General features: G+C 37.1%; 1 protein-coding gene across 1 annotated transcript; it reads right to left on the bottom strand.

Annotated features, from left to right (window-relative positions):
• Nucleotides 1–347: 347 nt before the first annotated feature.
• Dnttip2 (deoxynucleotidyltransferase terminal interacting protein 2) lies at nt 348–10,980 on the bottom strand. Its single transcript, XM_047562760.1, has 7 exons — nt 10,846–10,980; nt 8,380–9,977; nt 6,690–6,828; nt 4,932–5,027; nt 3,429–3,593; nt 1,780–1,889; nt 348–581 (listed from the first exon to the last, which is right to left on the bottom strand). The coding sequence occupies exons 1-7, from the start codon at nt 10,915–10,917 to the stop codon at nt 488–490; spliced, it is 2,274 nt and encodes a 757-aa protein (XP_047418716.1). The 5' UTR covers nt 10,918–10,980; the 3' UTR covers nt 348–487.
• Between the last annotated feature and the right edge of the window lie 1,672 nt (nt 10,981–12,652).

Genomic DNA, 12,652 nt, shown 5'->3' with positions numbered 1-12,652 from the left:
AGTCCACAGAGAGGCAAAGAACCAACATCACAAATTTTCTGAAATGGGCACCTAATTATAGGACATCACTCTTTGTCCACTTTCTCCCCCATACACACAGAGGCAAAATTACATAGTAATTATAGTATTATTTATGCATCTTTTGATCTTTTTAGTTTTTTGAACATATTAGCAAACTTTGTACTTCCTACCTATCTGTAATTTTCTTTAAATAACCAAGTATTGGAAACTTGATAAAAATGTTAATTATCTTAAAATGATTGAGGTTCTTTTTCCCTTGAACAGTCTAAGCCTGGATGGATCTTTTGTAGCCACACCTACTTTTATTCCAAGGGATAAGTGATGAATTCTCTGTTAATCAACTTTATTTCCAAACAAAAATCACTATAAACAGAACCAGTCTATATTAAATTACATGATGGTGTTAGTTTTTAAAACTCATTTAACAAAGATGTGACATAAAATACTGTGGTATGCTTCGTGAGTCTTAATTGCGGAATTTCTTCTTCTTACGGAACTTTTTTCCTGCTGCATTTGCTGCTTTTTCAGCCATGATCTCTGAGTACTTCCTTCGGTTGTATCTGGAAAGAAAAACCAAACCTAGGTTTTCTAAAGTATAACCCATTAGATATTAGTAGTTAATATAATCTTATGGAGAAGGTTCTAAATCTCAAATCTTTTTGCACTTTTACTATTTATCAATATATACTAAATTGCCATCATGTGTCAGGAGCCATACTGAGAACTAAGAGCAGTGGATAGATTACTCAGCTACAGCTTCTGCCCTCACACAGCTTGGTAAAGACCCATGGCAATGTTAAATATGAGATGTTAAGTGGAGATAAAAATGCAAAAAAGGAAAAGCAAAACAAAAAGCTTACACTTACCTGAAAAAACAAATATAACTCACAGATATTTCATAGAACTTTAGAAAACATACGAAACCAATGGTTTTCAAAATATGATCTGAAGACCCCATCAACAGATCCATTCAGTAAAAACTATTTTCACAAGAATACTAAGGCAGCTGGGTGCGGTGGTGCATGCCTGTAATCCCAGCAACTTGGGAGGCAGCGAAGGGAGGATGTAAGTTCAAAGTCAGCCTTGGCAAAAGCAAGGCACTAAGCAACTCAGTGAGACTCTATCTCGAAATAAAATAAAAAATAGGGCTGGGGATATGGCCCAGTGGTTGAGTGAGTGCCCCTGAGTTCAATCCCCAGTACCAAAAAACAAAACAAACAAACAAACAACAACAAAAAACTAAGGCAGTAATTGCCCTTTACCCTCATTCTCTCCTGAGCATACAGTGAAGTTTCCTAGACACTACATGCACTACATGATGTGTGGTTCTGCAGAAACAGATGTGAAGCTCTGTCTTTTTTGTTTTGAGTACCAGGAATTAAACCCAGGGATATTTAACCACTGAGCCATCCCCAGTCCTTTTTTGTTTTTTATTTTAAGACAGGGTCTAAGTTACTTAGGGCCTTGCTAAGTTGCTGAGACTGGCCTTGAATTTGTGATCCTCCTGTCTTAGCATCCCAAGTCTCGGGTTATAGGAGTATAACAGCATGCCTGGCTTCTTACTGTCTTTAAGTATGCCAGACATTAAAGAGATTTGCACTAAATTACTTTTGTTACTCTTATGAAAATGTATATTCACATTTATATATAACTGGATTATTTTAAATGAGCTAATATTTTAGTTAACTGAAATTTTACAGATTTCTGCATATTTAAAAAAAACATAGATATTATAAAATGAAATATAAATTCTATTACCTTCTGAATTCAGAATCAGCCAGCAGTTCTTCCACAATAGTTCTTTTCCTTTGCTTCTTGGGAATTCGTGAATGGTAGAAGTCAGCTGGATTGTCAACAATGGTTCCAACCTATGAATAATTGAAAGAAATAAGTCATACAAAGCCTAAATGTCACTGTTGCTTCCATATTTCAGTGTAGCTTTAATAAAGTATATTTACAAAAGGAGTGTGAAACACAAGCTTATACCAGTATTAAAGTTTATCTTGCTATTTTTTTTAAGCTAAAATAAATCACCTGTTAGCACAGTGGTGCTACTAATGACAGAGTATATGGTAGGTCCAAAATTTCTTTTATATACATAGTACTAAACAGTACAGTTAAATTCACAGTGAATAGTAAAGGTAAAGAAGAAAAGTAGAACAGTTCATATAAACTTAGTTTTCTAATCCAATGAAATACAAATTCTATTACAGACCTATTTGATCTCCTAGACTATTATAAATATTGCCTACTTACTAATTGCTCTGCATTTGATTACTCAACTGACTAAAAGTACAGAGTGCCTTCTGTGTGCCAGGTACTGTGATAGGCTGGGGAAACAAACACACAAATCTAGTCCCTAGCAAGGGTCCAGTTTTAAAGAATACCAAAACAGAAAACTAAAAAATTAAGCATAACATAATGGACACTGAATGAAACAGTACAGAAGTTTGAACACTGAATGACAAATTCTACCAAAAGGAGGAAAAGAAAAGGATGTCATTAGCTTGGATATGTATAGGTAGAATTTCAGGTAAATACTGGTACATACATGTTCTGAGAAAGGGACTGAGTAGCTGAGCTTGTGAGAGCTTAAGAAGGCTATATGACAAAAAGAGTTGGTGAACTGGTTTAGGTGCAAATTAAGGACCAAATTAAAGGGTCCCGAAAACCTCTTAGCAGAGTTGTAAAATGAACGAAAATTTTGTTGTTCTTTTTTTTTTTTGTATTGGGGAATGAACCCAGGTGTGCTCTACCATTGAGCTATATCCCCAACCCTTTTCATTTTGAGACAAAGTCTTGCTAAGTTGCCTAGGCTGGCTTTGAACTTGCAATCCTCCTGCCTCAGCCTACCAAGTTGCCAGGATTCCAGGTATGTGCCAAGCTTAAAGAACATATGACTGGTACAACATGGAAGATGGACTACAAAAGAAAGCAAAACTTGGAGACGAAAGACTATTATCTAATCCTGACAAGTGACAAAAAGGTAATCAAGAATGAAAACCTGAGGCTAAATTGATTGGACTTTCATCTAAGAATACCTTGAAAACCAACTTTTAAATGAGTTTTCAGCATTTGCTGGGGGAATTTGCTCTGCCGGGCATGGTCTCTTGCACTTGGGCTAGCACTCTTCATACACTTACATTAACCCTTAAGTTTAGTAAGTTCCATTAGAGAGTTAACCTGGAAATCCACCTATCATTTTTAACAACGTCTCTCTCTTTAGGAACCCATTACAAACTGGCTGTTGTCTGAACTGTGTTCAGGACATTACCTGGCCTAAGCAGATATGTTTCAAACGTAAGATATGCACATTATAAACATTCATCTATTTTAGGAGTAAAAAGATCACTGTACTATCCAAACTAAAATCAATAGGCTATAACCAGTATTTTATTTGTTCATACCTGGAAATACTTAGGAAAGCCATCTCTATCATTTTTCTTGTAGAATCTTTTTGGGTCCATGCTTGCTCTCATCTTCAGTGCTTTGAGATCATTTTTCAGTTCATCTGTCAATTCTGGAGCTTTCATACCAAACCAGCCATCACCTGCTGTTTTTTGTCGCTCTTTCTGAGGTTGAGATTTCAAAAATAAACATTCTAACTTTAATAAAACTATATGTTCATCCCCCCCAATTATATATACAGAAAATTTTGTAAATAAAAAAGTTTCTTTATAGAACGCATTTCTCTCCAGAATCATCTTTATAAAAGGAATTAAGTGAAATCAGAAAAAGAGATTTTTTTAGGAAATCAGGCATAGCATTATCAGAGTCAGAAATGAATGCTCCTTAAAATCTATTTTTTATTTCAGCAAGTAACTGAAGTAACTAATGACTTGCTGGAAAAATCACACACACCTCCAATTTTTATTTAAAATAATCCGTGTAAGTGACAATACATAAAAACACTTTGATGTCTGGAGCTTATGTGTAAATATTAATCTTCCCCGGCACCCCTCCCCCCTACCCTTTTTGGGCAGTAAAGGGGATTGAACCCAGGGGCAAGCACTGAGCTAGATCCCCAGCACTTTTTGGGTCTCACTAAGTTGCCCAGGCTGGCCTCAAACTTAGAATTTTCCACTTAGCCTCCCAAATAGCTGGATTACAGGCAGGTGCCATCATAGCCAAATGTTAACATATTTATTCAGTTACTGACATGTCTCAGTCAGTCACTGCAAACTAGCCCAGAAATTTGTATAATTTCTAAAATAAAATTCTATTCTTTTGAAAATTCCTAGCAATTAATCAGTTTTGTTTCATTCATACAACAAGTATTTATATAATGCCTACAGTCTGCCAGGGTACCCCATATTAGTGACATTACTGGGGTACTATCTTCAACTTAAAGTTCTCTGGGGAACTTTTATGCTTATAAGTTTCCTGTAAAAGTGTAATAGAGAGCTTCTAGCCTTTGGTAAAACAGATTTAAAAGCCAGGATAAGCCAGGTACCCTAGCACATGCCTGTAATCCCAGCAACTCGGGAGGCTGAGGCAGGAGGATCTTGAGTTCAAACCCAGCCTCAACAACTTAGCAAGATCCTAAGCAACTCAGTGAGACCCTGTCTCTAATAATGTATAAAAATAGGGCTGGGGATGTGGCTCAGTGGTTAAGTGCCCCTGAGTTTAATCCCTAGTACCAAAAAAAAGTGCCAAGGGATATAGACAGTGAACCTGTATGTTGGGTACTACTGTTTTTAAGGTGTATTTTAAAAAGCTGTATCTATGTACCACTGTGGCTGCAAAAATGTGAAAATTAGCACTAAATGGGTCTATGGAATGTTATTTTATGGCCTTTATATATCTGCAATAATTAAAAATATATATATACACGTTTAATTGTACAGACATGTTACATAATCTGAAGATACAAACACATAAGCATTCTAAATTAAAGTCATTGTACTTACCCTGCGTTTTTTCTGAAGTTGACGTTTTGATTCACTGTATGGTGGAATGGAATAGTTTTTTTCAAAATCAGGTGTAACAATAGCTTTCTGCAGAAGCTATAATACAAAAATTGATTTTCACATAATTTTTCAACATTTTGAACTTATATTTTAAAATTTTGTCATCAAATTTGCTAATCTGTTCCTAAATGACCTCTGTATTTTTTTTGTTACTTGCCTAGGATAATTTTCTCATAAAACTGTGATTAAAAAGGAACTGCAGGATAGTATGTTCCCCAATGTAAGAAAGTAAAACTGTTCCTTAGCTCTCAAATTTTTTCACAGGAATACAGTTCAAGCATTAATTTGGAAATGCTATTTGAAATTACTGATTCAGAAATTATTGTAGGCCTGCTTTGGGTTCAGGCCTACAATTTTTGGGTGGCACAGCAGTATTCTAGGTTTTTCCATCACTCAGAAAGAAAGTACAACATTTACTTAATAGCTCAGAGCTTGCTATATGTTAAAGCCTAAAACAAGGTCTACACCAGGAGTTCTCAAATGGGAGCCAAATGGCAATGTGGACACATTTTTGGTGAAGGGGGGGAGAGAATGCTACTGGTATCTAGTGGGGAGAAGCCAGGGATGCTGCTAACCATCCTCCCACAGTACACACAGCACAACAGATCCTCCCACAGTAAAGAATCATGCAGCTCAAAACAGCAGTAGTGCTGATGAGGAAATCTCGCTTAATGTCTCAGATCTATACTGGGTGTTACACATGCACAGAGTTGCAAATAAAGACTAGGGGATCAAAAGTATGTTTCCCATGGCTGTGAACTATGATCTCTGTATTGGTTTGGAAAGAGCAGGTCATATTCAGGGAATTTCAGTAGTCTTCAATGGCAAAAACAAAGCAGGTGGACAAAGCACTCTGGAGGCTCTGAGAACCTCTCAAAGACTTAAGCAAAAGAATACTAAAGCAGATTTGTGATTTTATAAAGAGAAGCCTAGAAGTTTTCAGGATGACTTAAAGAACAAAATGAAAGCACGACCAATAAGGAGGTTGATGGAATATCGCAGGTGAGAAATAAGATCTATACTACCTGGTGACAGGCTCAAAAAGAAGGAAGGCACCATTACAAGGCCTGGTGATTAAATGCAAAGAGAAAGAGAACTTTGGTGTCATTAATCACCACACTGAATACAAAAGAAGCTAGTTTAGGCCAGGAAGAGAAGGAGAAGAATTAGTAAAGTCAAGTGCCTGAGTGTACTGAAATGAACAGACACCTAGATTCAAAAGTCTGAAGTCTGAAGAATCATCAAGGCTAGAAAATACAGATTTGGAAGAAAGCAGTGCAAGTTGTTGGCCAAAGCTAAAGGTTTAGGTAAGATTATTCTAATAATATGAATTCCTTCTGAAATTATAAGCCAAATCTTTGTCTATATGCAAATAAGAATTTTTCTCCCCAGGTAAGGGAGGTAGGCACTCATCTTTTATATTTTTCCAGAACAGTTAAGAACTAAAAATATACAAGAGAAGAGAACAAACCCCTGGGATCATAACTGATGGAATCAAGAAATACTGATCCTAAATTTATTTTTCAAACATCACCTTTTACAGATGGGACTTCGTCTTAAAAAGAAATGACTCTTCTAGCAAGATGGGAAATAAGAGCTCATTAGGCCAAAGTGATTTTACCATGGGAAAACTGGTCTTTTACCAAGAACTAAGCATTTCTAGAAGTGACCCTTCTAGAATGACTTCAAATAACTTACCTCATTTTTCTTCTTCTCCTTTATCTGTGTCAGAGTTCTCTTGTTAGACTGTAGTTTGTCTGCATTGAAATTAATATACAGACCACCCAACTGCTTGATACTCAGACCAGGGTCTATGCTGCTACTTGTCAATTTCAGACTGAAAGAAAAAATGATGACATAAAGATCAAGTAATTAAATCAAAATGGAAATAACACTGCATTTAAAAAATATATATTCTTCTCTTCCCTTATACTATAAAATGACTAAAAAGTATTTTTGAGTACCTAAAAACTGAAAATATATACATTTTAAATCTAGTATATCCAACTCTAGGATGAGCAATGAATTGTTTAAAAATACTTTTTGGGAACACAACCAAACTTATTCCCAAATTCTTAAAAAGTGCTAGGCCATCAGGAGGCTACAGCAGGAGGACTACAAATACAAGGCTAGCCCCAGCAACTTAGTGAGACTGTCTCAAAATATAAAAAGAGGCTATTCAGTTGTAAAGTGTCCCTGGGTTCAATCTCTGGTATGGAAGTGGGAAGAAAAGGGATTAGGTTATATAATACGCTAATATATATCACAGATTTGATAAGAATTACAGAAAAGGGAGGAGGAAATGTACCTAGCAATTCAACTTAACTTCATATAAAGGCAAAGAGTTAATAAATGTACGTATTTCCATTTTCTAAAGCCAATAAGAAAAGGTCTTCTATTCTGAACTTACAAGTTATAAAAACCTACAATTCGTCCCTCAGTAATTAAGGGCATTTGGTACTATCTCTAAACCACTGAGTATGAAATGGTAATGAACATCCATCTTCCAAGAGCTTTTTAAAAAGTTAAATGTCATGCCTCAATTCTACCAATCAGAATCTTCTGTATCTGGTCTGGGCTATATTTACACAAAAGAGAATTTCTACTTTATATAATCAAAGGATTCTCATAAGCAAGTACACTTGGACTTAAAGTATTTTTCTTTCCTGATTATTCATATAAACTGAGTGTTCAAAGCACAATCAGCCTGTACTGGAAAGTGAAGTCATTCTACTACAGTACCCTGGCAGCAATTCTCAACCCTGAATGTACATCAGAATGAATATGGGAGAAAAGGTGTGGCTTTATAAAAAAATAAACGTGCCTGAGCCTGATTTCATTGGTTTAGAGCAAAGCCTGTGCATCTGTTAATATACACAGCCCTAGAAGGCTGCCTGCTTTTCCAGTGGATAACACTACCACCAAGGTCTATGACAGGAAAAAAAAAAAGTTTAAAACAGGAAAACAGAAACTAAAGAATAACCCCAAACATTAGAGCTTTTGGTGGATAATGGATGGGATCAGAGGTGATTATTTTTCTCATACTCTTCTCTATTTTTCAATTTCTTTACAATGGACATGTATGAGAAAAAAGGTACTTTCTTCTCCTCCCTTTTGTATTGCTTACAAAATAAAATCACAGAAAAATCTTAACAGATGATTTCCAATACATCACCCAAAGGAAGACTTAGTCATTGGGAGAAGTGTGTCTGTCAACGTGGCTCACAAAGATGAGAGCAATGCTAGATAGAGGAGTGCTTCCATCATGAACCAAAGGCAGTAATTTTCTCAATTCCCATTTTTTCTAATATTGCATATTTTTTTGGTAAATTAAACACCTGACAAATACATCAACATTTGTTTTTAAAACATAAAGGTAAAAACTTACAGTTTAGACTTTGTGTTATTTAGTAAGTCATCTTCATCACTACACTCATCATCTTCATTTCTGTCATTATCTGACAGTTCTTCACTGTTTTCATCATCTTCCTCTTCCTCTTTTTCTTCCTCAATGGCAACTTCACTAGCTTTGTCTTCCTCTTCCAAATAAAAATTTTTATCAGCACTCAATCCAGGAGTTGTATCAATTACAAACAATGCATTTTTGCAGGATGTATTTCCCGAGTCTCCACTTATTGACTCCCTTTGGCCACTATTTTCAACAAAACACAGAGTGTCCTCTTCACTTTCACTGTTTTCGGACTGCTGGCTTTCATCACTGCTAAGAACTAATAAAACAGAATCACCTATCTCCTGAGAAGAGCTGAGCTCAGACTTGGAGAGTTTGGTATCACATTCTAGGTTTTCACTCCTTTTGCTGTTGTCTTCACTGACATCTATTCTAGTACACTCTTCATCATCATCACTGAACTTTGTTATGTCACTTGTTTTTATGGTGCTATTTCTCTTTTCACTCCATCTGTTCACTTCCACAACTGCAAATGTTTTTGCTAATGATTTCATTATAGCCTCACAGTTCAGATTTGAGTGCTCTGATGTGGTTTTCTTTTGGGGGGTTGAATGTTTCTGAGACACTAATGATTGAAGGCTTGTGTCCTTAAGTTCAGAAAGATTCAACTGAGAACCTTTCCCATTAACTTCTTTTCCCTGATCTATTATTCCACTGTCCTCTTTAAGAGATGTTGTTTCTCTAAGAGATGCAATACTGGTCTGTTTTTCCTCCCTTACATTAAGATGTTGGTGTTTTTGCACTGTTAGTTCTTTGTCTGAATTTTTATGGAAGGGATCATCATTAAAGTCATTATAAATTTCATTATTACAGAAATTTGGTTTATTTATCTGAGAAGGAAATCCTGCTGGTAACTGAGAATCCTGTCTGGTATCTGTATCCTTTGAATTCACAGGTGTATTTATGATTTGCTTTTCATTTCCTGGTACAACCTTAGTATCTTTCTTCTCAGTTTCTGCTTTTAACTTACTCTGCACATTTCTGGTTTTTCTCTTAGGTGTAATTTCAGAGATTGAAATGTAGGAGCATGACTCAGCATCAGCTGTAGCTTCTGCATCTGATTCTTGGCTTAGATTTGTTAGAGATTTAGCCTTCCTTCTTCTTGTTACTTCTGTAGAAGGCACAATTCTAGAAATACATGAAACATGAGATTCTGATTCAGAGACAACTTCTTCAGTAAGAGGCTCATTTATCAGAGTTATCGTCCTTTTCCTAACACGAGACACGGCGGTGGGTGTAATTATGATCTTTCTTCTCCTGGTTATTCTTACAATAGGCTCCTGGACCTCAGACACAGAAGAATAATTTGACTCTGCTTCAGAGTTCTCTCCATCAGTAGATCGTTCAGTTATCTCTGCTAGTGAGGTTGTAGCTCTGCTCTTCCTCTTTCTGGTTTTAGGAGTTCTAGGGACTGATCTTTTATCCCCATCAGTCTGCGGTGATTCAGTAATACTTTGGTCATCAGATCCACATTCCTTCCTGCTTTCTGGACATGCTTGAATCCCTTCAGCAAAACTCTGCAACCCAAAGAAAACAAGTTATAATTTAGGCAGGGCTGGGACAAGGGCAAAACAAGACAGGCACTCCCTGCAGAAGCAAAATTTAGAAGGACACTATAAAACCCAACAGGCAAAATTATTACAAAAAACAAAACCCAAGATTTTAAAAAATAAAAAAGCTAAATGCTAGATCTGACCCTGATTTGCCTTAAGTGCCTCCCCTAGAACTGGATCTGACTTTGCAAAGAACAAATAACAACACAGAAAAATTTTTCTCTAAAGAAAAATAAACATTTCGACCCATACAAAAGGGACAAGGGGAAATACTCTCAGCAAAGATGTTTTCAGGTACAGACTAATTGAACTAGCCGCTGCCCTTGGTTTCACGTACCAGGAGAGAATTGCTGCTCAGTTCCCTTCCTTGCAGAAAACTAAGAATGTGGCAGAGGAGGGTCACCAGGCGGTGTCACCACGGTCTCTAACGTCATTAGAGTTGGGTGATGGGCCACCGCCAGCCTCCCCATGTAAAAACGATATCCTTTTCTCCAGTCCCACTAATTGATGTTCGCGCACGGTGACCGGAATTAATCTTCCTTGGTACAGTGGTGTTAATAAGCTTAAAAGGCTTAATCTGTGCGTCTGCATTAAGTTGCTGAACAATACAAGGCAAATTAACTAACCTTTTCCTTACTAGTAAGAACTGCCTTAAAAAAGACCGTGATGAGGACTAAACAGTTTTCAGGACAGGGTAGGCACAGAGCCTTGGTTTACCGCGGCACTCCGAAAGCTCGTGCCTTCTCCATCGGCCCTTAAGCGCCGCCCCACCTGCCTGAGCGCTGCTCTATGAAGCGACGAGGAGAAACGGAGGAGACTTGGGTTCTCCTACCTTTTGCTGGGAACTTTCAGAGGATGCGACTTGCATCTTGGCCCGAGAACGTGTAGACCTGGTGACCACCATTTTCCCGATTCCCCGGCATCCACCGCGGCTTCCCTTTGCCCCCGGCGTCCCGGAAATGCGTCAGAGAAGTGTCTCGTGTGTTTTCCCAGATGACCCCGAAACTCGCGAGATCTTGTACTTGACCTTTGCCCCGCCAGCTCTGCCCGAGGTCGGGCGAGGTTGAGATCTCCAAACTCGGGTTTCAGTGTTCTCTTTATGCCCCTAGAAGGCAGATCAGTCTTTTGTTGGGCGACTCCATGAAGGTGTGACCCCCGCACTGACAAAGGGCCTTCGTCCCCATTTTTAAAGGAACGAGTTGGAAAATCGTTATCATTTATCTTATTTTCCACTTGTTCAGTAATTACATAGGTCTGGATGTAGCCAAGAGTGTGACCAAAGGAAGATGTTTGTGTTATTTGTACTTTTTGTAATGTACCTGTGCGTTGTGATGTTAATTATAAATAAGATATATAAAGACTTGCCTGGGATAAGGGATGTGGAACTTTGGAGACTAGTTAGGAAGCTATATAAAAAGTGAGCTGGTGGCCTTGGGTTTGTGGCTCAGTGGTGGAGTGCTTGCCTAGCATGTGTGAGGCACTGGATTCGATTCTCAGCACCACATATAAATAAATAAACGTCCATTGACCAATAAATAAATAAATAAAGTGAGATGGTGCTTCAGGCTTGGGAATAAGCCAAAAAGAATATGAAAGAAACTGTAAAAGGATATAAGTTTTCCGTTCTTCTTTTTCAGTGAAAGGTAGAGAATGACCAGAATCAAGTTTTTTCTCTTTTTTTTTTTAAGACGAAGGGTGCAGAACTAGAATTATGTTTGAGAGAATACGAAGGAATTGAAGCAAACGCAAATTGTTGGAAGTGAGAAAAGAACACTATTAAAATCTTTTCTCTGTGGTCCACTTTATAATAGAAAACCAATGTTTCCTTAAAGTCAAATCACACATATTTTAGTGAATAATACATTGTCTCCTACCTAAATGGTTCCCTTTCAGCTTCCCTTGAAGCCAGGTGTGCTAACTGACCAAGTTTTGGTCAATATACATTAAATGTATAGTTCTTTAGGGACGGTGTTTTAGAGGAGAACCTCCCTGACTTCTTAAATTCCATTTTTATTCCTGGAGAGTTATGTTTACTGGTTTTCGGTCAACAATTCTGTGCCATGAAGATGCAGGCAGTGCTTCAGAGATACTGTTTAACAGTGAAAATGAAAAATCATGAGTTCCTGACAACTTGAGTTGCCGTATCAGCCCTCAACAGCCTACTTCTGGATTCTTTCACCTGAAACAATTATCAATGTTTTATGATTAATTTTTTTTATTGGAAAGCTTTGCAGTCAGTTTTAATTTTCTTGCTTTCTTATAATTCCATACACATAAAAGGAAATTTTCAATGTTTAAAGAGCAACTAGGGAGGGAAGGAAAGATTACTGCTAGGGAAGGAAATTCATATTTGCACCAGTAAGAATATATATATCCTGGAGGTTAATGAAATACTGTCTTCAAAATGATGAGGAAAAGTATCTGGGACTTTACAATTCTATAATGTTAAATGATCACTTATGATTGAGTAAAAATAAAGACATTTTCAGACAAATAGGACCTAAAAGTTTACTGCCCAGAGACCTTTGTGAAAGAATTGCCAAAGACATTCTTCAAAAGTGGACTTAAAGGAACAGAATACAAGAATCAACAGTGAGTAAAGAAATGGGGAGAGGAGCTGAATCTTAAGTTATACTTAT

Source organism: Sciurus carolinensis, chromosome 1, assembly GCF_902686445.1.
Source record: "Sciurus carolinensis chromosome 1, mSciCar1.2, whole genome shotgun sequence".
Taxonomy (NCBI): domain Eukaryota; kingdom Metazoa; phylum Chordata; class Mammalia; order Rodentia; family Sciuridae; genus Sciurus; species Sciurus carolinensis.
Note: the sequence above shows the minus strand (reverse complement) of the source record. Positions and strands in the feature narration are given on the sequence as shown.